This window comes from Colletes gigas, unplaced genomic scaffold (genome assembly GCF_013123115.1).
Source record: "Colletes gigas isolate AHSC1104 unplaced genomic scaffold, ASM1312311v1 Colletes_gigas_Sc00004, whole genome shotgun sequence".
Lineage (NCBI taxonomy): Eukaryota > Metazoa > Arthropoda > Insecta > Hymenoptera > Colletidae > Colletes > Colletes gigas.
Window position 1 is genome coordinate 447,345 of NW_025106633.1, and position 24,737 is coordinate 472,081.

At 41.5% G+C, this 24,737-nt stretch overlaps 1 protein-coding gene across 5 annotated transcripts; it reads left to right on the plus strand.

Annotated features, from left to right (window-relative positions):
* The first annotated feature begins 1,311 nt into the window (after nucleotides 1–1,311).
* On the plus strand, nucleotides 1,312–23,313 carry LOC122394853 (rhophilin-2). 5 transcript variants are annotated; one of them, XM_043392007.1, is made up of 13 exons: nucleotides 6,426–6,925; nucleotides 13,894–14,181; nucleotides 15,406–15,521; nucleotides 15,829–15,960; nucleotides 16,027–16,102; nucleotides 19,195–19,272; nucleotides 19,388–19,771; nucleotides 20,123–20,221; nucleotides 20,621–20,891; nucleotides 21,127–21,321; nucleotides 21,454–21,683; nucleotides 21,982–22,134; nucleotides 22,618–23,313. In XM_043392007.1, exons 2-13 carry the CDS (start codon nucleotides 13,966–13,968, stop codon nucleotides 22,816–22,818), a joined length of 2,151 nt encoding a protein of 716 aa, XP_043247942.1. In that variant the 5' UTR covers nucleotides 6,426–6,925; nucleotides 13,894–13,965; the 3' UTR covers nucleotides 22,819–23,313. The 5 variants fall into 5 exon arrangements, with proteins under 5 accessions (XP_043247943.1, XP_043247944.1, XP_043247941.1 ...); XM_043392008.1 differs by lacking the exons at nucleotides 6,426–6,925; nucleotides 13,894–14,181 and adding an exon at nucleotides 1,312–2,018; XM_043392009.1 differs by lacking the exons at nucleotides 6,426–6,925; nucleotides 13,894–14,181 and adding an exon at nucleotides 4,527–4,711.
* The last annotated feature ends 1,424 nt before the right edge of the window (nucleotides 23,314–24,737 follow it).

A 24,737-nucleotide genomic window follows, 5' to 3' on the forward strand; every position in this document is an offset into this window, starting at 1 on the left:
CAATCGATCGTGTCGTGTTTTTATTTCACAATGCAACAGAAATACCTATGGGGAAAGTTCGCCTTGGCGAATTCGACGTTCGATAGATCGCGAAAGCAGTGTATTTCGATCGTCATCCGGCGACGATCACGTTACCAAGAGTGTCACGCACGCGTGTATCCAGGTACGGATTAAGGAAAAGATTAGAAGGGGGGAGGGGGGCTGCATTTGTTTCGAATATTAAAGTAAATTTTTACAAATCGTTTAAAATCACATAAAACGATAAGACAATGAAACCGTACTGAAGCGATTGTGTTCGTATACCGCTATATGCAAAACAAACTAATAAATTATTTTTATTTAATATTTAACTTGACTGATAGTCTCGTTGGACGAGCATTACAAAAATACACAGTGACAATCATCGTTTTGTTTAACGTAAGCACTAAGAAACAAGCAATGTAAAGTCATATATCAAACTAATTAGAATGGAAACCAAAAACGTTTTAGTTATAAATGAAATATATTTAAACAGAAAGAGAAATAAAAATTCAATGAAGTTTAGTTTATTTTGTATTTTTCTTATTGGTTTCATCTTCTTCGAACCACGTTAATATTCCATCGCCTAAATAACGTAATTATATTCGTTTTAAAAATCTCGACGATTCTCGAGGCGGGATTTTCGATCGCAATAGCCAACCGCAACCCAACCGGAAGGGAGTTGTGGACGTCCGTGCTCAACTGTTTTGTTCGACGTTCGTTCGATTCATGCCATCGGTGTATACAAGGTGTTCAACGAAAAATGTGTCAAGCTTTACTTGCACATGTGCTACAGCACAGTGTGTCCAAGCCTCTTTTACATAATGTCACACTTAAGAGTGATTAATATTTATACGACACAGTTATTCGAACAGTGGAGATTATGTTAATATTCTAGAGAAATTTTACAGTAATTTGCATTATATTCAAATTATAAAATTTACGATCAATGCAAACTATGTATTTTCTGAAAAGTTTACGATATTCGAATATAAGAGCATCTTTGAAAGTGGAGAGAATTTATATTATTATATGGAAAGAGGAGAAACTGAAATTATGTGATCAGTCAGAAAATGTTTTTTTACCGCATTTTTGGGATATGGCACCATTGTGGAACATTCGAATTTTTCGGGCCCGGCTCGAATTCGAAATATGGACTGTGCCCGCGCATCCCTGTCTGCGTCGGGATCGCGCGCGACACGCGCGTACGCACGCGCGAGCACACCTGCGGGAGAACGGTTGATCCATCTGCAGGCGGGGTCGCGTAGTCGTCGCGAGTAGTTCGTACCTTTCTTGTCGGGACGGACGCGTGCGTTAATGGTGAGCGGGTGTGTGGCAGCGAACGAACAACGGATACAAGAAAAACGCGCGAGTGGTGTATTTTCATTGGTGAACGCGGCCCTTTCTAACCTAATACTTCGTTACAAATTGTTGGCGCGATCGACGTCGATCGAGGTTCGTCGGTTGACCGTCGCCGAAGCGACAACAGCTGACGGTAACACGGTACATTTACGTTAGTGTCGTTCGAAACCTTTGGTACGCGAGTGGGAACGAGACATCACCGCAACGTCCACGAGACATCGAACGTTGATATATTTCGAACCGATGGCTCGCGTCGCGACCTTGTTTGAACTCGTTACCGGGAAAGAAAAGGTGTACGCGACATTTGTGCGACATCGAATCCTGTGCCGTGCTACGGCGGATCGTCGCGGAAACCTGATCGCTCGATTTTCGTCAACGCCGATCCTAGGCGTCTCCGTTCGATCGTAGACCTTTCGCGAACGACATCCGTCGGTCGACAAAGCAACGGAGAATATCTGCGTGCACTGTTGTTTGTAATCGTTCGATCGTCCGACGCTGGGCTCGTCGAGTCGTGTCGCGTTTCCAACGGCGAAACGTTTCGATCGCACGACCGATAGAATGAGAAGGATACAATGAACGTCCCCATTGTGTCAGGAGACATCGTCGAAGAGGATAACCCCAAACCGCGTTTCGTTCGGGTAAGTAAACTTAGCGGGAATCCGCGAATCATCGTCAAACTATTTTCCTATCGTTTCCTTCTGTTTCTCTCGTCCCCTCGTCTCTGGTACCCTCCCCCCTCCTTCATTTCTCATTCCTTTCGCTTTACGGGCCGCTCGTTATCGCGTTATTATCAACGTCCGCGTCAACGAACCGATACGGAAGAGAGGCGATCTGTGAAAGAAAATAGAAATAGGGAGTCAAGAACGAGGATGTTTGCGGACGGCTTTTCCGTTTGAATTTCCTCTCGCGCGTTACGCATCGTGACCGTTTTAACTCGCAGGCGTTGATTCGACGGCTGCTGTTTATCTTAAGATAACAGAAACTCTTCAAAAAAGGGGGACAAGTGTACACGGGCGCATATGAACAACTTACATCAACGTATTGCCTCATTTTCTAGATCAGATATGCTTTTAAAGGAAACAAGACAAATTAGGCTTATCGTTGAATGAGTTCAAGTTGAAATACATTTTTTTAGGGCCGGTTAAACGTTAGTTGTCAGCATCCCCCTCTTGTCAATACATTCTTTTCTTGTATCATAATTTACTTTATACATTTATTTATTTGTAATAAGGTACACTGTACACAGTAAAGTTTGAATTGAATATGATTAAAAACCAATAGATTGAAAATCAATAAAGATGTTAATTTGTGTTATTCTAAATGCGGCCCTGAATTTCTCGTGCATACGTTGGTATCGTTAATGGGAATAGATTGTACGCGCGCAAATTTCTTCGTCGGTTGCAAAAAATCGATACGTATCGAACGTGCAACGGTTCTCGATCATACGCCATCTTGCAGTTTATCGTCGAACAGGCTGGTAAATGTTGTTAACCTTATTAAGCTGACGGAAAGCAATCGCGATCGATACGTTTAAAAGGAATGTTGATTACCCGTATGTGTGTTTTTTTTTCTTTCAAGTTATTTGCCTTCGCTGTCGTTCCGAAGACTACGAATGTGAAACATGTAGGTAGGTCTTTAAGTCCACTGTCTCGATGTTCTTGGACTTCGTAAACGGTTACCGATCGATGAAAGGTGAAACGCGGAAGATCAAATTTCGACTTTCTCCACTTATCGAACGTAGAATATCGATCCGGCGCCACATCATCCTCGGGAAGAACATCGAAATTGGAAAACGACAATCGATCGTTCCTCTTTCCGAAGGTTTATTTAGAACCGTGGCAAATAGTTGCAATTTAGAACGTGAGTTTCAGCCCCTTGTGGACTAAAGATCGTCTAGATTAGTAGTAAAAGTATCTTGCTAGTGTATGCGGATATAGTTAGCAAAGGGTTAAGTTTCACAACTTTCTATTCTTTCGTTTTCATGTTGTTATAGCTACATTGGCAAATATTATCACAGAAATGGTTTCGTCTACTTCGATCTCATGGAAAGCGTGAAACATATATTTTTATATGGGTAAAAGGTGTCATATTCCATCGTTGGTTATAGACGCCAAAATAACCATGCATGGTCCTACATACGAGCAGAGTCCCACATGCTACCATATTTATTCTCGCAGCAGCTGCGTCTGCAGAAAAAGGATTTCGAAAGGTACATAATCATTTCACAACAACGATATAAAATATCTATCGACACAACTATTTGTATTTACAAAAACAATAATGTAGTCCAAGGGTTATAAGGTTTATAAAAATTTTAAATAAATAATTAATTTGAAGTTGCTTATTTAGGTATCGGAAATAATTATAATAAATTTCAAATCGTGCGAAAAAGGTTCAAAAATATATTTCGATTAAAAAGACTCATTTACCGCCATCTATCTGGTTCACCTTAAATTGTTTCACATAAAATACCGAATAAACCTTACAAACCTTGCAAAACCTTACAAATAGCGGTACTTAATTTCGTTTCGTCGTTAATTTTTTACGACATCAACAAAATTTATGTTAATTAGAAGAGTGAAAGCGACTGGGCATTTGTTTTATTCGAAAAAGAACTTGATTAGATTGTAATTTTTAGTTCTGTTTCGATATGTATGGGGCATCGACGCCACTTGCCGAGGAAGTGTTAGGTTAGGTGGCATAGACCTCAAGAAAGAATCGAATGACATGTAACTCAGCGGGAATATAACGCCGCAGGACCCGTAGATTCCTGTCTGTTAAATTGGAAATCTGTTAAATCGAGGTCTCGCTGCATTTCCAAACATACGAATACGTATTCCCCGATCGCTGACAAGGCAATGTAGGCAAACACGCCTGCGGCGCAACGATAAACCAAATGGTCGGAACGATGGATCGGAATGTGTTCGGATGTAAGTCGCAAATGCATGCGAAATTCTTTTGCGTGTTCTTTTGGGGTAATTATATACGATTTAGTATGCGTCCGGTACGTAATGAACTTTGTGGGCAGTACTCGCGACGAGCTATGCGAATACAGAACGTAGAAATCGATTCTCTTGCGTAATCAATTACATAAAACATGATTGCTCGCGACGGTCGTCCCACCGATGCATTTTCTCTCAGCGTAGATAGGTTTTAAAGTTTCGTGTCAAGCGAATCGGAAGGAGAACGACGAGACATCGTGTATTGACGGGAAGTTTGTTTACGGCTTCTCGTGGAATACTGCCTTCGAAGAAAACATTGAACGATATCGCTCACCCTCGGCTCTCGGATGTGTCGATCGTCGGTTAAAAAGATTCTTCGGATATCGACGGTAAATACTAGCGATGGTCAAAATTCATATCTGGATAGAATTTTTGAAGGATGAATGATCGATGAAAACAAATTGGATCCCTCCGTGTCTGCTATCATTTGAAAAGATTGACAAGATCAAGATCAATAGAACACTTGACGTTCGTATTGCAGCACAGTAGGTTAGGGGATCCCGAAAAACCAGGTCAGAAGTAAGTTCTCACATTTTCTTAAATTAAAGGAATTTATTAATTATTATTTTTTTAATCGTGTTCTAGATACCTAAAAATAATTATAATCTTATAATTTTTATGCAATTTAATGAATTATCATTCTTTATGCTCTGACAGAAACTGCGAAAGAAAATTGTGTAAACAATTAACGGTGTCACAAGAACTACAAATCAGTTTTGTCAAGTTAGTTAAAAGTGATCTAATTTATGTAGTGTTTGGACTCGTTTTAATCGGAAAAATCCCAGAAATGCATCGGTATTGTTTTTAAGAAGGTAAGGTGAAAAATACGAAGAGTAAAAATTTTTCTTATCGCATGGTCTTATCGATCTCCTTACGGGCTTCTCTTTTATTTATGCTAGGTCAGGTTTCGTTGATCACGAGTGGAGAGGATTAGAGGGAATGAATCGTGAAAGGTTAACCGTGCAAATTTTGGTGAAATTTAAGGGCGCATTACTGTGATATGCGTCCAAAAATATAAATAATGAAGTCTGTCATTGTTACATGACTTGATTCTTGAATAACAATGCGGAATGGTTAAAAAAAGGAATAGAATTTTAAAATCCTATATCATCATCATCATAATAATAATAATAATTATCGTAATATAATAATAATAATAATAATAATAATAATCATCATCATCATCATCATCATGAATGTTTTGTTACTATCTATTTCTTTATACATATTTACAGTTTTTAACGATAATATAAACGCATCATAATATAATAATAATAATAATAATAATAATAATAATAATAATAATAATAATAATCAACATCATCATCATGATGAATGTTTTGTCACTGTCTGTTTTTTTATACATATTTACGGTTTTTAACGATAATATAAACGCATCGTAATATAATTGTAATAATAATTATTATTCTTATTAAACTATCGTTTAAAACCATAAATATGTATTAAAAAGCAGATAATTATTATGATTATCATATTAGGATGCGTTTATATTATCGTTAAAAACCGTAAATATGTATAAAAAAAACAGATAGTGACAAAAAATTCATGATGATGATTATTATTATGATTATTATTATATTACGATGCGTTTATATTATCGTTAAAAAAACCATAAATATGTATGAAAAACAAATAGTGGCAAAGAATTCATGAACATTTGTCCATCCAGATCGTTTAAATTGGCCACTGTGCGACGTGATCCGAACGATGGCGAAGTCTAGCGAGCATCGTCGAGTCGTGGCGAGACTTGCCGACCGTGTACCGAGCGTGACGAGAGAGGGGCAGAAGCGGGGAAAGGGCATTACGGCCCCGATCGGTCGTCAGCTAGAAAGAATACCGTGGAAGGTGAGCAACCGGTGGGCCGTGTTGCGCGTTGCACCGTGCGCGCCCGATCGACGCGAGTCAACGGTGATCCGTAAATCTTCTCGGACGATCTTTTCCTCTCTCCCCCCCACCCACGTTCTTTTCTCCCCCACCTTTTCGCGAATGCAACACCGTTCCCAGCCCTGGGAATTCCGCTTTCCCGTAGAAAAGAAACGTTCCGCGGAAACATCGAACGTTGCGTGCCTTGGCTTCTTGTCCGCAAAACGACGCGTTTCCGCGACTGGCGTGTATTCAGCGTCCAGTTTTGTGATCGCGAGTGGTGCCGTCGGTCACCCTGTCGTCGTTAGTCCTGCCGATCGAACGTATTTGATCGCGCGGCGAGCTATGCAACCGGTGAAATGGATTTATCGTTGCGGGGCGAGTGCGATCGCGAGATGTTCGGTTTGGTGATTTCATGCCGTTCGTCGTGGTAATTTCGCCGTCGCGTCCAAGGAGCTTGGAATATTTCGCCTCGAGCAGACGCACGTCGTAGAGACCGGAAACAAGGGGACGCAACCGGGGATCCGAACGGAAGCCGCACGCACGAACGCCGAACGCCTTGAAACGTACACGAATCGAAGAGTAACGTTTTACAGAGTTTCGAACGATTTCCGATAGAATCCAGAACCATGTTGATCCTTCCGGATTTAAAGTTACAGGTAAATCGGACTTGCTCGTCGCCTGAACGGTGATGTTTCCTCCCTTTGCTTATCGTCGCGCCTAGAACGTACGGATGAGAAGTCGAGGGACTCTCTAAGATCCTATCTTTTGGTCAAATCGATGCCCTTCTGGAAGAAAGTCATCGACTCTGTCGCGTCGAGACGCCAGCCCAGAGGTGACTTTCTCCAAGAAGGGCGAGAATCGATCCGATCCGTCGAGTATCGCGTAACGGAGCTCTCGAAATCGAGTCGAGGTAGATTGCTGTATTTCCTCCGGCGATTATACAGCGACCCACTGTTTCCCGATTTATCCTTGTTTCGATCGTTCGAGAAAGATCCTATCGCGCGACGCATCCGAGTTCCCCTCGTGGATCGTCGACGTTTTCATACGCATTCCATCGAGGGTGTTAGAAACGATCCGAGCGGAAGAAGCGAGACGGCGGATGGTTCGTCGCCAACCAGACGGCCAGGAATCGCAACAGGCGGCGCAACGGGCGAGCCCTGCATTTCCTGTTGCAACGCGAGCGTAAACAGCGTGCCTCGAATCCGGTAGAGCGTGCCTGGTCCGCTGAACTCGCGGCGCGATGCAACGCGTAACGCTTATCGCGAGATCGAGGATTACGGCTCCAACGCGTCGCTGACTGCCGAGCATCGAAATCTTTTAAGCACAGTATTTTAAATCGCGCCTCTGACCACGAAAAAGTCACCATTTTTACCATATCAATACAACTTGCGATATGTTTTCTTATAACAGACGATAACGTTGACAACGATTGGACTAATAGTTGCATGTTGGTCTTTGGACTAGAACTATCCGAATTGGTACGGATTGGTCGAGCTATTTGTTTTATCTCGTAACATACATTCGGTTCTCTGATTTCTATAAAAATCAAGCACTACGGTTTGCAACTTTTCAAGTAGTTCGATCTCAAAGTTTACAGGAGGCCTGGTTTTATCGGTCCGATGAAAATAATAAACGCTATCGCGGTCTATGCCTCGACCGTGCAGTTCCACGTTAGAAAGAACGAGCTGAAAGATAGACTCTTTAACTCGATTACTGAAAACAAGGATAGAAGCTCAGTAAATGAGCAACTTATAAACAAATAAGAAGAACGACTCTGCGTACGAAGAAGAACGAAGTAGAGCGTTCAGTTGCATATCTGAGCGAGGTGGTGAGCATTTCAATGCGACTTAAGAAAATTTAGTTTACCCACGTTTCGAGTAAAAGAACAACGAGGTAAAATAATTTGCATTTTTTCTTACTATTATTTCACGGAGAAAATAGTATTACAGCGTTATGATAATCGATAACACGTTCTTTCTTCAATGATTTATTCGCTTCTAGGTTAATTAATTGTTTTTCGCTGTCGGACGGCGGTTTTAAAACACTGTGCGACGCCGCCTTCCAAGCATCGAAGTCTCCAGTCCACGCGACGCTGTCTTCCCAGGCATCGAAGTCTCCAGTTCGCGCGACTCTGCCTTCCCAGGCGTCGAAGTCTCCGGTTCCTTAGGGTCGCGCCAGACGAATCACGTTTCTCGACGACCATTACTGGGGCCCATTTGCGATTTCTTTCGAGGTCTGCAGGAAGTTTTGCACTCTGGATCTCTTCTTGCGAGATCCAGAGACGCGACGTTGACTATTTGATCAACTTTTGCGCAGTGGTTAAGAAGGGAATTCCGGGTTGAAATTTCATATTCCTCTGAATCGAAAATATATGTGCACAGCCATCGGAGAAATAACAAATTTACAGAGGTTTGATTAACATTCGTTACACGCGTGCCTTAGCGCGGTAGAAACCCCTATTACGGAGACGGACACCTTTCCGGATCACGCAACATTTATTTCCGACGAATGTAATTATTACACTGCATCGGATAAACATCAGCAACAATTTCCAAGTCGAATCGAGTAAATTTTATTCGCGAACAACGAATACAGATTTTAGATTAATTCGTGAACTGACTTCCGTTTTCGTTCGGTGAACAAACTCATGCGTTGAAATTTATTAACAGATTATTCAAGTCGACGTTCAGCCGAGCAGGCATTTTAGTTTCTTGACCACTGTGCAGAAGCTGATCGAAAAGTCAAACGAAGGATCTATTCGTTCGAGATCCATGAAACTTTGACCGTTTGGGATCTTGAAAGGGACCTCTGAACGTCGAGAAGCGTCGCTCGTCGGATCCACGGCGATGGTCGAGCGTCGTTCGAGAATGGATCCCGTTAGTGGCCCGCATCTTTGCGTTCGCGTCGAACTCGTCCTCTTCGATCTTCTCGTCCAGATGGAACGCGCTCTCGCGAAGGTCTTCGACCGCGTTTCCCGCTGGCTACCACGGCGTACCTCGGTTCCGCTTCCGTCCCGGTTTCTCGTCCTAGCGCTGGACGCGGAACACCTTCTTTCTCTCTTGGCAGCTGCCCCCCCTCGTTCTCGCCAGCCAGCGATGGGATCGAGAATCGTCTTAGATCAGTGGATCTTAACCCTTTCGATACGGCAGGCTTGGTTGCGAATACGTTGCTACTGCACGGAGAGAGACCAAATTAACCCCTTCGTGGGACTAGTTGGTCTCGCCTTGGAGGCAAGTTGTTACATAAAAATACGTTTTATAACAAACCATTTTATTTTCTAACAAAACAAAACACAATATTATTTTTCAAAGAAAATCTAATATTAAAGAAAACAGCTATTATTCTTTTTGGACGTTTCATACGACTTTACTTTAAAGAAGTACCGATTTTTGTCCACTAAGCATCTCGTAAATGAAAATTTATAATTTCAATTTCTGGCGATACGTACAAAGTTGAATTTAAAATGTTTCAAAAAGCTAAGTTCCATTCTTTTATGAAACTACGTGGCTTTTCTAACACTGGATACTGCAGTTTCCACATAGTTCCGTTCCAAAAGCGATTTCCACAGCCGTGCCTTCCTCTCGTTAGCCAATAACGACAATCCGCGAGACTCGGAGGTGGTCGAGTCATTCCGATTCATCGATCGGCTTACAGTCTCTGCGTAGTACTTTATTCGATCGATCCCATCGCTACGTGGCGCCGGTAGCGACGAATTCGGTATCGATAATCGACGAAGGAGCGTGGCGATCTTAAACTTACCGCGATACGCAGAAGAAGCCGCGCCCGAGGTGATAGAACGGCCGTTATCCTTCTCCCCACCGTGTTTCGCGTAGTTTCTCTCCTTTCACCGAGAGACTGACACCGAGGAATCGGTCCACGTCTCCTCGGGGAGTCCCAGCGTGGCACAGTGGACCAAACCGCGAATCTAGCTGGAAAAAAATTCCTATTCGTCGATAAACAGCCTCTTACATCAACTTATACTGGGTCGTTGCCAGGGGACCTTATTCTTTAGCATCGCGGTGGCACGAACTGTAAATTAAAAATTTCTTCCTGCTTCGTTAAGTAAATTTTATTCATGAACAACAAATCAAAATTGTAGATTCGTTCGTAAACTGGTTTTCGTCGGTTCAAATAATCGTAAACAGAAGTCGGTGACGAATTAATTTAAAAATTTTGTTCATTATTCCTGAATATAAATTTACCCAACTGTGGCGAGAACCGGTTCTTGGCAAAGAGGGTCAGTAATGGTGGATGCCGATTTAAACGGAATTAAAATTAAAACGAGCAACCTTGGATGCAAAATAGGATCGCTTAAAATGGGTCACCCGGATAGCTCGTTTATTTTTAATGCTAGAAAAGAATGTCTCGGTCAGAAATCGTTTCACTTTATGGGGGACATAATGTGGTTTTCGATTCTGCGGCGAGGAACTTTTTTTAGTTCCAGGTGAAAGCGTCAAGGATATTCCAAGGTCATTCGGTGTTCTTCGGCAAAAAGAGATCTCATTATTTACCTTCCAATAAACGTTTGTGAGGATCGTACAATGTATGAAGGTCGTTCAAGGTTTTTGAAGGTGATTTATGAAGAAAATCGTTCTGTTTCGGGGGGGCGGATATAACGGTTCAGGAATTTGCATCTTCGCACTCCCAGTTCTACTTCAACTGTTCTAAATAGTGACCTTGAACGGGCGTTGCATACTCTAAACCGGTTTGAGATAGACTTTCTGTTCTTTCGAGCAAAGTATTGTGAAAGTTTGAATGAATTTTTTTAAGCAAGAATTCTTGTCGTTGGCTTGCCATGAACTAGTATACGAGAATATTATGATAAATACGATGTCCACGACACGGCGGAATGTTGTTCGGTAACATATTCTGTGGTATCGAAGGACATACCGTTAGACTATAGCATAACAAGTGTAAAGCAAGATGCCAACAACTAAAGAAGATATGAGAGACCGTATGAGAAAAGCTTGTCCTCCATTAAACGTAAATAAAACACGAGACGCGATGGCGTTTATTTATATTAACCCACTTCGAAGCATGCTTGGCCATTCAAGGTCAACATCTAGAATGTTTCAATTAGTTAGATAGTACTTAATGATATTTAGATAGTCTGCACTCTTACATCTATCTTGAACAAACTATTTTTCCAAGTAACTGTTTCTTCAGCGATAAATACAAATTTTTATTGGAAGTTTTCGTTAAAAAAGTAGTCATGACCTTTGGATGTGCTTGAGATTTCCACCTGAAACCAAACAAACGTCACCACTCTTATGTTTGTAAAGAAATCTACAATTTTTACCACGAACTCCTCGCAATTTAGGGGTTGATATTTAAAAATTGATCGTTTGAACCAAGAACTGTGCGGTGTTGGTTACAGTTAAGCAGTCTCTGAGGCATAGTCGCGCGTTCCATCGCCCGTGACGGCTACAACACCGACGAAATGAAAATGAAGACGCGGCTCGCCGCGCGCCACCGACCTTTGCGCTATCTAAATAGCAATAAATCGCACGACTATCTCATAAACCATCGACATTGCTAAAACAATAACCACACTTATGAATTTAATTAACAATAATAAGAAGAAGTAAGAATTATCGTCTCATTAGGCATTTTTAGAATCATAAATATAATTTCAAGCAAGGCTGCCTCGCGTAGGTTGTTCACCGTACAAAGGTAGTTAATAACTCTAATAGCACCAATTGGTCGCCTTCTGTATGGCATTACTTCACTTTTGAGTCACTCAATGGATAAATTTGATTTACAAAAAGATTAATTTATAGTGTAAATATTTTATATAAGGCGACACTTTTTGAAATCTCTTTGTATTACTCTGAGAATTATTTTGTTATCTGATTAACATACAAATTGTAATCGTAATGCACAATCTGGTAACAGGACACAGTCACTCGTTATTTTCCAGTTATGAAGTAGATACGTAGAAGATTTGTCACGGAACGTTACGCAGTTCAAGAACGCGCCGTTTACGGCAGAAATTATTGCGAATTAGTGGTTGTTAACTTTGTATAGAAGAAAATTGCCCGATAACAAGACGATTACACATTTGTCCAAGAATTTCCGACAGTTCGGTGCTCGTGACAAGATAAACCACGTACTGGTCGTCCTTGGAAAAAATATTCGTCATCGGGTTCATGAATTGTATCTTCCGGACATTGTTTCACACAATGCTTCGACGAAAAGACGGTTCGTCTATAAAATTCAAATGACTCGGCAGATCCAAGAAAATTACCGTCCACGTAAACGAGAATATAATGAAGCGATGATAAACAACATTAACAACGACCCATTACATTATGAAAAAGTCATAACGTCCGACGAGACTCGTTTCGACCTCAATGACTTCGCAAACGAGCAGAATAGTCGTTACTGGGATGTTGAAAATCCACGGTACGATTCACGGGACTATCGAATCACCTTAAAAGAAAATTTGGAAAACACAAATAATTTTTATTGCAGCTTCTTAGTCTCTGCGATAATGTATTTAGCTACTTACGCCCTAAACCTAATATTTCAACAGTTACTTCAAAGCGTACCAAACTGTATTGGTGTACTTTTAATATTACTAAATAAATAAATCGTTTTATAAAAATTTCTCCTTTTATATATTCAATTCTATATAATAAATCATTTTTAATTTGAATTAATATTAATTGAAATAATTTTAAATTTAATTGTTTAAGTAAATATTTTAAAATAATTTTTTATATTAAAATTCCTAGGTTTCTGTAATTTTCGATATTTTTATAGTTGAATATCTTGAACGCAAGTAACAAAACTATTCTCATAAGAGAACTGTTAGGTTTAGGGCACGAGTGCCTAAATACTATTTTACAGAAATTAGAACACTGCATCGAACGCTTCTTGCAAAGTGTATATGTTGTCACGCGATATTGCAGTGTAAGGGGTCGATAATACAAATTTTATTTAGAAATTGAATTCGATAGAAACTGATTTAGCATTCCCATAAGAGGACTGCTAGGTTTAGGGCACGAGTGTCTAAATATTCTTTTGCAGAAATTAAAACGCTGCATCGAATGTTTCTTGCAAAGTGTATCTGTGATCACGCGATATTGCAGTGTAAGGGGTCGATAATACAAATTTTATTTAGAAATTGAATTCGATAGAAACTGATTTAGCATTCCCATAAGAGGACTGCTAGGTTTAGGGCACGAGTACCTAAATACTATTTTGCAAATATTAGAACGCTGCATCGAACGTTTCTTGCAAAGTGTATCTGTGATCACGCGATATTGCAGTGCAGGGGGTCGACGATAAAAATTGTATTTAGAAATTGAATTCGCTGGTTTAGCGGTAGGAGGTTGGACTGAACTAATCGTGAGGCTGCAGATTAATGTTGAATCGCGCAACTATGTCGCGAGATGAACGCCGATCGAATCGTACCGCGGCACATTTATCCCCTCGGAATCGAAGATCCGTGGTTAGGCTCCTGCGGACCGGAACGCGGTTACGGTGACACGAAGTCGAACGCGGTAATAGTATCGCGCAACCAGGACCAGAAGGACGTTGTTCGCGCGCTGCGTTCGTCCTCTCTTTCGACCCCTCTCGTCCTCGATCATCGAAGAAAAAGCGACTTTTCGATTCGCAGCATCACGCTGAGCGGCGGCGGGATAGATCGTGAACAAGAGACGAACGAGATGCGGCCGCGAGAGCTAGTACTATGTTGAAGTGGGCTTACTATGCGCCTCTGACGAAGAATCGCGCATCGACGGCGACCCCGTTGGACGAACGGGAGAAGAGGACGGACTGCGATAGTGCACCGTTGCCGCCTAAGCAGACGCCATCGCGATTTTCGCGGATAGGAAAAGCTTCCCCTTCGCGGTCGGAGGACGTAGAAATTTTGCGAGAACCCTCGTCGGCGAGAAAATACCTCGGGGTGAGAAACATACGAGCGAACAGCAGCCATCTTGTTTCCGATTTGCGGCGCGCACGAGATATCCTAGCCCATACTCGACCTTTTCTTTTCTCTGTACGTGCATACGCTACGTAACATACCAAACGGTGGAACCTCGTTTATCCGAACCGATCCGGGGCAGTGTTCGATGTGTAACCCATAATCGATAAGTAGCGATAAATACGCTTTTAGTAACGATCTCTGTTCAATCTGATCGTTCAAGTGGCGAAAATAATCGTTTTACTTCGCATTCTACGTTCCACTTTCCACTATATTATGTTAGAAACATAAGATTGATTGTAATTAACGGAAAACACTTTCTTACAAATCTGACGAAGAAAACTGATTTCTTCGGGCCAAAGAAGTGTGAAATACGATTCAGCCATGACAATTCGTTTGACGCGTTTAATACTCTGTGGACGTACACATAGTGTTTAAGAAGTACAGTCGCGGATAGAATTAAATGATAAAGTAAATAAGTGTAAATTAAATTTAACCAAAGTAGTATAACTATTGTGCACTTAAGTTTTACATATCATATATCTTTATGACGTTTAGATTATTTAACATATTTGAATCTAATCGAAAACTTATGGAGCGTACTGAATTCAAACGTGCAACTAGAAAAATGGCTAAATAAGAACAATTGTTTTAAATATTTACAATTGGCATTTGAAAATGCTGATAAATACCATTCCACGATGTTTAAAAGTAATTACTGCAACAAAGGGTGCAAAAGGCTTTTCGTTAAGCATACTTTATTTCAACATAAATGTAAATATTAATTTCAATTATTCGCTAAATAATCTATGTACCATAAAGATATATAACACATAAAACTTAAGTGCATAATAGCTATAGTACTTCGATTAAATTTAATTCATACCTGTTCTCCCCACCTGTCCGCAACCGTGTGGTCGAGTATTGCAAAATCACATTACAGATATTTAACCGACGCGCAATGTGTCGAATAAATCGTATATAAATTGTTTGTAAATTTTGTAAATTGTATATAAATTCGTCAACGTGTTAGTTCGTTTTTCGGTGTATTATATTCGTCGCAGCCGCTTCCGTGTGCTCGTCGTTCGGTTTAATTGGCGCGAGGCTCCCGCGGACCAATCTACGACCCCCTCCCACGCTTCTCTCGTTCGTGCACGCGACCGATCGCATCTTCTAACGTCGTACGTTTTGTTTGATGTTGCACAGGGCTCCGATCCAAGAGTGGCGACTTGCAGGGGAAAGTTGCAGAACAAACGGAGCAAACTGAACCAGGAAATAAACAAGGAACTCAGGTTGCGAGCAGGCGCGGAAAATCTGTTCAAGTAAGAAACAAAACTCAAGATCCAGTGATCATGGACAGGACGATCGAAATTATTGACAATTTCGGCAGCAAAAAGCAATTTATTCGAGGGAATATTCCAGTCCAGGCGTCAAATATTAAAAATTGTTGAAGATATTTCGGTGAAGCAAATTGTATTTAAGATGAGGGGGGATAAAATTATTATTTAATTTTATCAGCGATATTTAATCGAATTTAACAATTTTATATACAATTGTCAGCTATAATGTACTAAGCTAATATAATATTGTTTATTTTGTACATTACAATCAACGATATTTGTTATCTAGGGCTACCACGAACCGGAAGCTCCGGGAAACGGTTGCTCTGGAGCTGAGCTTCGTCAACTCAAACCTGCAGCTGCTGAAGGAGCAACTCGCCGAGCTGAACAGCTCGGTCGAGCTCTATCAGAATGTCGACAGGTCAGTAGCGGAATCTTCTCGATTTATGAAGATCGACGATGATCTAACGATCGTATCCGTTTCTAGCGTGGAACCAGCGATGCCGATGATACCTCTGGGTCTGAAGGAAACCAAAGATATCGACTTTCGAGATCCCTTTAAGGTGAGCATCCTACGGCCTAAATTATTCCAACGGCGGCACGTTCGAATCCTCGTATTCGTCGCTTCCGGTTTTTATTACATTAATGGGCGGTTCAACTGCCCGGACGGAAGGGTCTCTTCGACCAACGATCCTCGAAAAATCTAGATCGTCCGTAACCGGACCGATCTCTAGGTATTGCCGCATCGTCATCGATGATCGTTGTTCCGTCGAACGATCACGTTTCTTTTCTTTGGAGACTTTCTCACCGGAACTTGTACCCCGGGTTCCGATGGTTGGTAACGGATTCAAGCGTGGCATCGTCACCACCAGCTTGCCGTTAATAGTGTTCCTTTCAGCGGCGCTACCGTCCACCGATACCTCGCAGGGAAGAGTCAATTGCAACACTTTTCCTTTTATCGTGGCCCGAACGTACAATGGTTGCACGTCCACGTCGACATACTGAGTGTCCAGGTACCTGGAAGTCGAGAAACAATTATACTTTCTAAGCCAACAATGAATGGCTAACATTCTGAAGGCTGCAGGTTCAAGAAATTTTACCCCTTTAAAGGGGGATTTCATTTCAAGTCGGGCTTAAGAACAAAAAGTAGAAGGTTTAAACGAGTTACGGAACTTTGAATTGAATTTGTTTGCAGTTGGTCCTAATTTGATGATCAGAGACTGTGGTAATTTTAAGGTGTAAGTCCCTTGATATTCTCTTGTAGAAGAGAAGAGAAGAGAAGAAAGTGATTGGAGCATTTAAAAGTATACAAAGAAAAAAAAGCAGAGGTAGTATAAAGGTAGTTATATTCATCGATAGTACCAAAAAGGTTAATCAAATTCAACCAATAAATGGTGGTAAATTGCTAACAAATAATAGTCATGAGTTCAGTGTAACTTTAAGTACGGAATATGAAATCGTAAATGAAATGTTAAACGCACTTGTACACGGTGACTTCTAAAACGACGCAGCTGTACTCGTCGTCGTTCAGCTTGAACGGTACCTTCGGTTGGTTGACGTTGTACGGTTTCCCCTCTGGACTGAACAACTTTGGTTTGTAGGCTCGCGGTTCGTTCCTTTGGTTCTTCCGATTTCTTCTTTCTTCCCTGCGCTGATACCGCTCGGCGATTGCGATTCGCTCTTCCGGCGTGTGATGGCTGGGCTGCTTCCAAAATTGTTCGTTTTCTTCTTCCTCATCCTCGGTATCATTCACTTCCTGCGAACACGTGAGATGCTAGCGAAAACTGTAAAAATTACTTTTAAGTACTCCAGTATGAAATGCTTCTTTTTTTATTTTGTTTGGAAATTTTTTGCTAAGGAACTATAACACCTTTTAGAAAAAATTGGAAACTTAATATACCCTATATTGAATTGTTAGAATGTATAATATTCGAATATCATTTGAATAGTCCCTAGGTGAAACACGCTTGTGTGAACCGTAGGCCATAAATGATGGAAGAATTGCTTCCACTAGAAAATGCGTATGCACGAACTCCTGCCATACAATGTGAAGTAATTATAGAGATCAGAATATTCGACAAGCAGCATGGGAAGATACGGGATTAGATATTCCTCTCGTGTTACATAAGTTATTTGTTTTCTTAAAATAAGGTTGGATTTAAATTCTTTACTAGTTTTCTATCAACTTCCACTTTGTTTTTGGCCCCGCTAAATTATTGTTCATCAATGTTTCAATAATCGACGTTCTATTTTTATTCGTAAATAATAGTTTGTATAAATTCTATTCTATCAGTACCGGTGAATAATTCTCCGCGAAAACGACATTGCTACAATTATGTTTTTTGTTTACCCATGCTTAATCTTCATGATGGACGGACAATAGTGTACGCATCTTATAAGCAATTTCACTCGCTCGAAAGTACGTTTACGTGACGTGACAATAGTCCATTTCCGTCTTAAGGGAACATTCTACTATACAGAGTGTATAAAAATTATATGCCACGATCACCATAGAGTGATTTTACATCTCCTTGACTGACTTTTTTAAGGTTTTGAAGGTCAAATTTTCTAGAACGCAATAAAAAAACGTCTTATGGTTTCTATCAGTTTCAGCCATTCTTAAGGTGAGTTTTTAATTACTTTCATCACTTTCATGGGAAAAATAAAGAAGTCCTAATAAAGAACCCTTATTTTTAGATGAAAATACCAGACCTTGACACGCACGCTTACCCTGATCGTCTCAGTGCCCGTCTTCTCGCGATAAGCAAGTATTTCCGCTTTCCTGGTTTTCTCGTACCTCGCGCAACACCTGATGATCTCTCCTTCGATCCGAGCGCAGGCTTGCAACGCTTTGATGCGCTCGGATCGTTCGATCGGCGTACCGTCCAATTCCTTCAGTTGCGTCAGCGTCGCTATCGCGTATTTCCTGTATCCGTCATAATCCGCACACGGGTTCCCCATCAGGAAAAGCTGCTCCAAATGTTCGTTGCATCTGCCATAAATGATGGAAACGCAACCGAGCATGTAATAGGAAAATCACGAAAAATTGTCTGTCCAATATTTCCTTACGAGAAAACGCGAATGGACTTGTTACGCAGCCCAAATAGACAATTTCAATAGTACCCAGTAAACTATACAAAGGGTCCAACCTTAAGGGTTTACCTTAATCTTTCGACGCCCCGTAGATCGCCGATAAAGTTCACCGTCAGGTCTAACTTCTTCAAGTTCTCGAGGCCCTCCAAGTTCTCGATCGCTTCTATATTGTTCAGCGCCAGGTTCAGATACTCGAGCCTCTTCAGTCTGGCCAGATTCTCGATCTTCGCGATAAGGTTGTTCTGCAACAACAGAATCCTCAAGTCCTTGCAGGTTCTGTCGATCAGCTCGATCTTCTCGATGTTTTCCTGGTGCAGCGCGATCTCCTCGAGCGTGCATATCTCGCCCTCGTTGTGCTCCGAACGTTTTCGTATGAGATCCAGCGTGATCCGTGACATTTTTGTGTTGATCAACGCGTATCGTGCCAACCAAAGCGCCCCGCGGTCGCTAAGCAGCCATCGATTTAACTCGATCGCTTTCGCCGCGCCAATATTTCAAAAAAAATTGCGCTACTTTTACCCGATAAATCACCCAGGCTCTTTGCTCTGTTCCCTTTCCGCAGGACTTTATTCTCGAGCATTACAGCGAGGATGGGGGCAACTACGAGGAAGCCATCGCGGACCTCATGGAAACTAGGCAGGTGAGCTGAATCGATCCATCTTGTTGTAGAACGCATTTTACATTCTCTAAATCCGTTTCTGGATCGTTGCAAGACACCGATAACAAAACGGAAGCTGACGCGCGCCATTTTTCAGGCGACCAGAACGCCGACGAGGGACGCGGCTGGCATTGCGTTGCTACTGCGCTACTACAATCAGCTTTACTTCGTGGAGAGACGATTCTTCCCGCCGGATCGTAGCCTCGGTATTTATTTCGAATGGTTCGACTCGTTGACGGGGGTCCCCAGCTGCCAGAGGACCGTCGCGTTCGAGAAAGCGTCCGTGTTGTTCAACGCAGGCGGACTTTATACCCAATTGGCCGCGAAACAAGATCGTCGGACGACTCGAGGCCTGGACCAGGCGATCGACGCGTTCCTGAGAGCCGCTGGTACCTTTCGTTACATACACGAAAACTTTACCAACGCGCCAAGCATGGATCTGGGGCCGGACATGCTCGAGATGCTCGTGCAACTGATGCTGGTAACGACGCTTTTGTAATCAGCAGACTGCGGATGTTTATAAATTTATGGGAAATTTTAATCCTCAAAAAACTACAGAATGTATTTAATATGCAAAAATATAAGAAATACTTAAAGTAAGATATTTAGGGGTTGAGACAGCCCTCTGCGAAGCTTCCGTTTCATTAATTCTATTAATAAAAATGTGAATTTGCATAAAGATCCGCAGTCTAGTAATCAGAGATTTTACTAACGAGACTTTTGAGTATGAGCCATGCTCTTACAAAGTTGCTCCAACGTTTTGGAAGCGTTGCTTCAGGGCTCAAAAGACACTCCGATTGAAAGATTAACGCTCGACTTTCCTATTTTTCAGGCGCAGGCGAGGGAATGTTTGTTCGAGAAGCTGGAGCTTCAGTCGGGGGATGGAAGGAACGTGGACGTTTCTCTAGACCTCGCGCAGGAGGCGTCACAGGTACATGGATGGCCCACCTAATGGACTTCAAGTCTTATTGCATGTTGCAACACAGTGTTAAGAAATTCTTGATCGTTTTGAGAAATTTAAATACTTCTAAAAAACACTTTATTCTCACCCGTCGAGAGGCTCACGATACTGTCTATAGCGTGTATAATTGTATGAATTGCGCAATAATTCATGTAAAAAGGTCTTGAGAATGTCGACAAGTGTAGGTTGCGAGGGTTGAGCGAGTGAATGTTTAATATCTTAAGTACACATTTACTTTTATTACTTTTCTTCGCGCACGTAAATTCTATTTTACGTATTCTTTCGATTCTATTTGTCAGTTTGTTGCGTCGAGCATAATTATTGTAAATTTCGTCGATTTTTGCTTGAGAACAATCATCGATTGTCCAGGTGGCAGCGGTCTACAACGACGTTCACGGGCTCATCTCACGCGAGCCGGTCCGCGACTACGTCCCAGAGACTTGGATCTCGCTGATCTTGGTGAAGCGCGAACATCACCTGGCTCTCGCTCACAAGCATCTCGCGCTCGGGTTGTTCGATCGATCGATCTCCGAGTGGCGGGCGGAAACGAGGCTCGCGCTCGAGCATGCACAGAAAAGCGATGGGAAAACTCAATTGGACGTGATCCTGCCGCGAGACGAGAACGAGAGGAAACTGTTAGGTGCGTGTCGCGATACACGGGTGGGCAGAGTACACTAATCCCTTGCTTCATGACGAAAAATGAAGCCCATCAAATACTTTGAATTAGAATATCGTTATTAAAATAAGTCTGAAACAGGGCCACGTTTGGTCAATTATTTTCAAATATAAAAGCTTCTAGTGTGCATTAGTATCTGCCTCGTCAAATGTTCGGCCAGTTTTGTACTTCAGTGTTGAGAGATAACCGGTTGCTTCAGGAAAGGCGCATCTGAGAGAGGCGCTGGTCCTTCACGAGGAAAGCCAAAGGCTGCAGAGGATGTGCAGGGACCTCAAAGCGAAACAGGCGCTCGCCAAAGTTTTGAAGAAGGTACAGGAATCGACAGTGGAGAGTTACAACGGTATCGGGGACGAAGATGACTTTCGAGGGTTGCTGGATCCTCCTGATATTATTGGTAAGGGAACCGAAAGACTATTGGCGTTATAGGCATATATATATATATATATATTTCTGCATATTTCTTCCTGCAAGAGCTTCTCATCATCTTTTGTTGTTATTTCCATTTTTATTTTTTTTTTTTTTCAAGCATCCACCAAGTTTCAATTAAACATCACGCATCCAGATTTTGGCCAACATGGAGTGGACGATCTTTTCAGATCCTTAGGCCCGGTAGCTATATTCTCGGCCAAAAGGCATTGGACTGCACCGCGACTGATACAGCTTCAAAGAGGTCCTGACGGCGAAGGATTCGGTTTTAGCGTTCGCGGCGACGCTCCCGTGATTATAGCCGCGGTAGATCACAATTCGCTGGCAGACGTAAGCATGTACACCATCTTCGGTTAACACGTTGACTGCCAGACCAAATTTCTGAAATTTTCTACGAGAACTACATTTTATTTTCAGACAATTGGATACTACTTGATTTAAAATGTGTCGTACATTATGTAACCTCATCAATACTCACGAGACCTATTTTTAGCTTCTGAATCCTGTAAAGTCCTAATCTTTTTTAGGGGGTGTGTTTCAGAAAGTTTGGAAATCATCGTTGTGACGTGAATTACAGCAGAACCAAGAAGGGTTCTACGTAATAAATGATCTTTTTCTTCCTCTTCAGTTAGGTGGAATGAAGGAAGGCGATTTCATAGTAGGCATTGGCGACAGGGACGTAAAATGGGCGTCTCATGAACAGGTGGTGCGACTGATCAAGCAATCGGGGGATTTCATCAACTTGAAGCTGGTCACCCCGATGGATAGAAATTATTTGAAGGTACAGGTCTACGTACGGCCAGGATCGTTTAATATTTCTTTACAAAATTCTTAATGGATAATTGCCCAACTATCCTCCAAGTAATTAAACGCAACGCTTCTTCTAGATCGTTACGATTCCCTTGTTTAGCACAGTCATACCCCGACTTTCATCATTTCATAATTTCGGTAACGTAATAAGTTTATTCTTCTGCGCAGAATAAGAATCTATAAATAAGAATATAAATTTCCATCTAATAACACAAAATTGTCCTTCAAATAAGTTTAAAAACATTTTACAAATAAAAAATAAATAAGCCAGTCGGGTGAAGCGTAAGTCTGATGTATGACTACATATATTAAATTTCATAAGACAAATCTGTTACAAGAATTTGCACTGCTGGAGATTGTGCAGCTTTGTGACAACTTCAATAATCGTTAGAGTGCTTATAATGTGCTTTTGCAAAGGGGTGACCACCTAACTTGACACACCTGCCAATTTCAGAGGCCAGGTAAGACCAATCAACAAGACAGGGGAAGCGTTTCAGCGGGCAGCTCTTCCGGCGTCTCTTCCGGTCAACCGAGTCCCGCCGGTTCCGTTACCACTGCCCACGTGGCTAAAAAGCTACCGTGGAATCCGTTCAAAAAATCGACCGCGCAGCGCGACAGCAGGGACCTGACATTCGACAACGTTATTCTGAGATGATTCGTTGGGTACTGGGCGCGTTGGAGCTTTCGTGGCAACGGAACGTAAAATGGGCGAAACTGGAGAACACCTCGAGACGCGCGCCAGACTCTTCGCGTTGCCAGTACAGTAACCCCTCGCTTAAAGATCGAAAATTGGGTCCGCGCGGAGAAGAATTTCTCTTTCTTTCTTATCCTGTTGAGAATATTGAAGTATAATATGTCTTTTTAATCTAAAAGAAATATATATATATGCAATGCGCGTTAGACGACAAAAAACAAGGTAATCACAGTATATAGAGAAAAAGAGAATACTGATCCTTCAAACTAAACTTGGACATCATTGTTTCTTTTATCTATTATATTGGATAATCAGCAGAACCGATCTACTTCGTATCAAGGATAAGTTTCTATCTTATTTTTGGTTTTGATCAAATCCAGAAAAAGAACTCTAGAGACTTGTGAAAGAAAAAAGAGATTAGAAACACGTGGTTGCCCAAATCTTTGAATGCTATGGGAAAAATAGCTGAGCAAGACCAGATTGAGAGTTTTGAGGCTCAAGTACAATAGTGGGATATTTTCAAAAAGGATTGCTTTTAAAAATTGTCATTTTTTCCCTTAAGTTATTTCTAAATCAAAACATGATATAATTTATTGAAAAACCAAATTTCTATCGAATCGGTTGAGCCGGAGGAAACTAACCAGCGGTGGGGGTGGTTTTGTTTCTTTTGTCCGGTGCTGGAATTCTATCTTTGAGCGAGAGATCACTGTATCTCAACGATTCTGTATAATATGCATCCATAGAAATACACATGTATATTCATACGCTCGAAAACTTATCGCGTATCGTACCCGAAGGCCAAATAGTTCCGATCGATGGATCTCGAGTCACGATGGTACGCGCGAAACGACCATCACAGGACTCGACGTCCCTCGACGGACTGATACGCGATACTGTACAAACGATCGGTGAAAACGTGCCGTCCCATCGAACCCGTTCGATGTCATTCTCCACGAATGTACGCATACGTTACGCGCCAATTACATATTGTTCGAAAAGAAAGTGTAATATGCCTTTTCTGACCTTCCCAACCGCACCAACACTATTACCGCTAGACGTTTTCTCACGTCTCCGCGCTATTACGAAACAGAGGTGAACGTTACGCGAAGGACAACCTTTCCCATTCGATCGCTGACTCACGTACATACGTTCTCTTTTCTGTTATAAATCGTACGTTTGCAGTCGGGGGACAAGATCGATGCAAAAAAAAAAACTGAAATCTATGTTTTACAAACTCCTATATTTTAAAATAATTATAAACAACACGTAGGTTTGAATACTGTCATTATTACTGAATTCTTGAATTTGCCGTAGAAAGTCATTTAGATCGACCGTAACTCCCGACAAGACTGAAACCAAGAACGCATAAAGATTGGAAAGAATGTCATCGCGGAAATTCATTCGCTTCCTGTTTGACGTAATCGAAAATTGAACGTGTCGTTTTCTTCGCTCGAATGAACTTACAGATTGCTTGTCGACATAATTTCTCACCGAAGATTTCTATATATTTATTGAATATTTGAAATAATCGAAATATTTCGAGATCCACAATTGTTGCGCAAATTTTCTCGCTATCTAGAAACTTGCAAAAAAAATACACGTGGCTATGTAAATTAATACTCTCGCCCCCTGCGCTAAATATAAAACCAGTTTAGAATGACTGTCGTTCACGGACCAAAAAATCAATATTTATGATGCAGCTGGGAAATTTGAACTTTAGGAATATTGAAAAATTCGCTATCTCAACCTAGACCAACGACTAAGCAAAATGGAAGAAATGTTTCTGTGTTTGGGATACTTGTGTATATTGGAATATTTACATCATTGTTTATGTCCTACATGACATATGATACGGTTTAAAAATTTGTATTTCTGGGTTG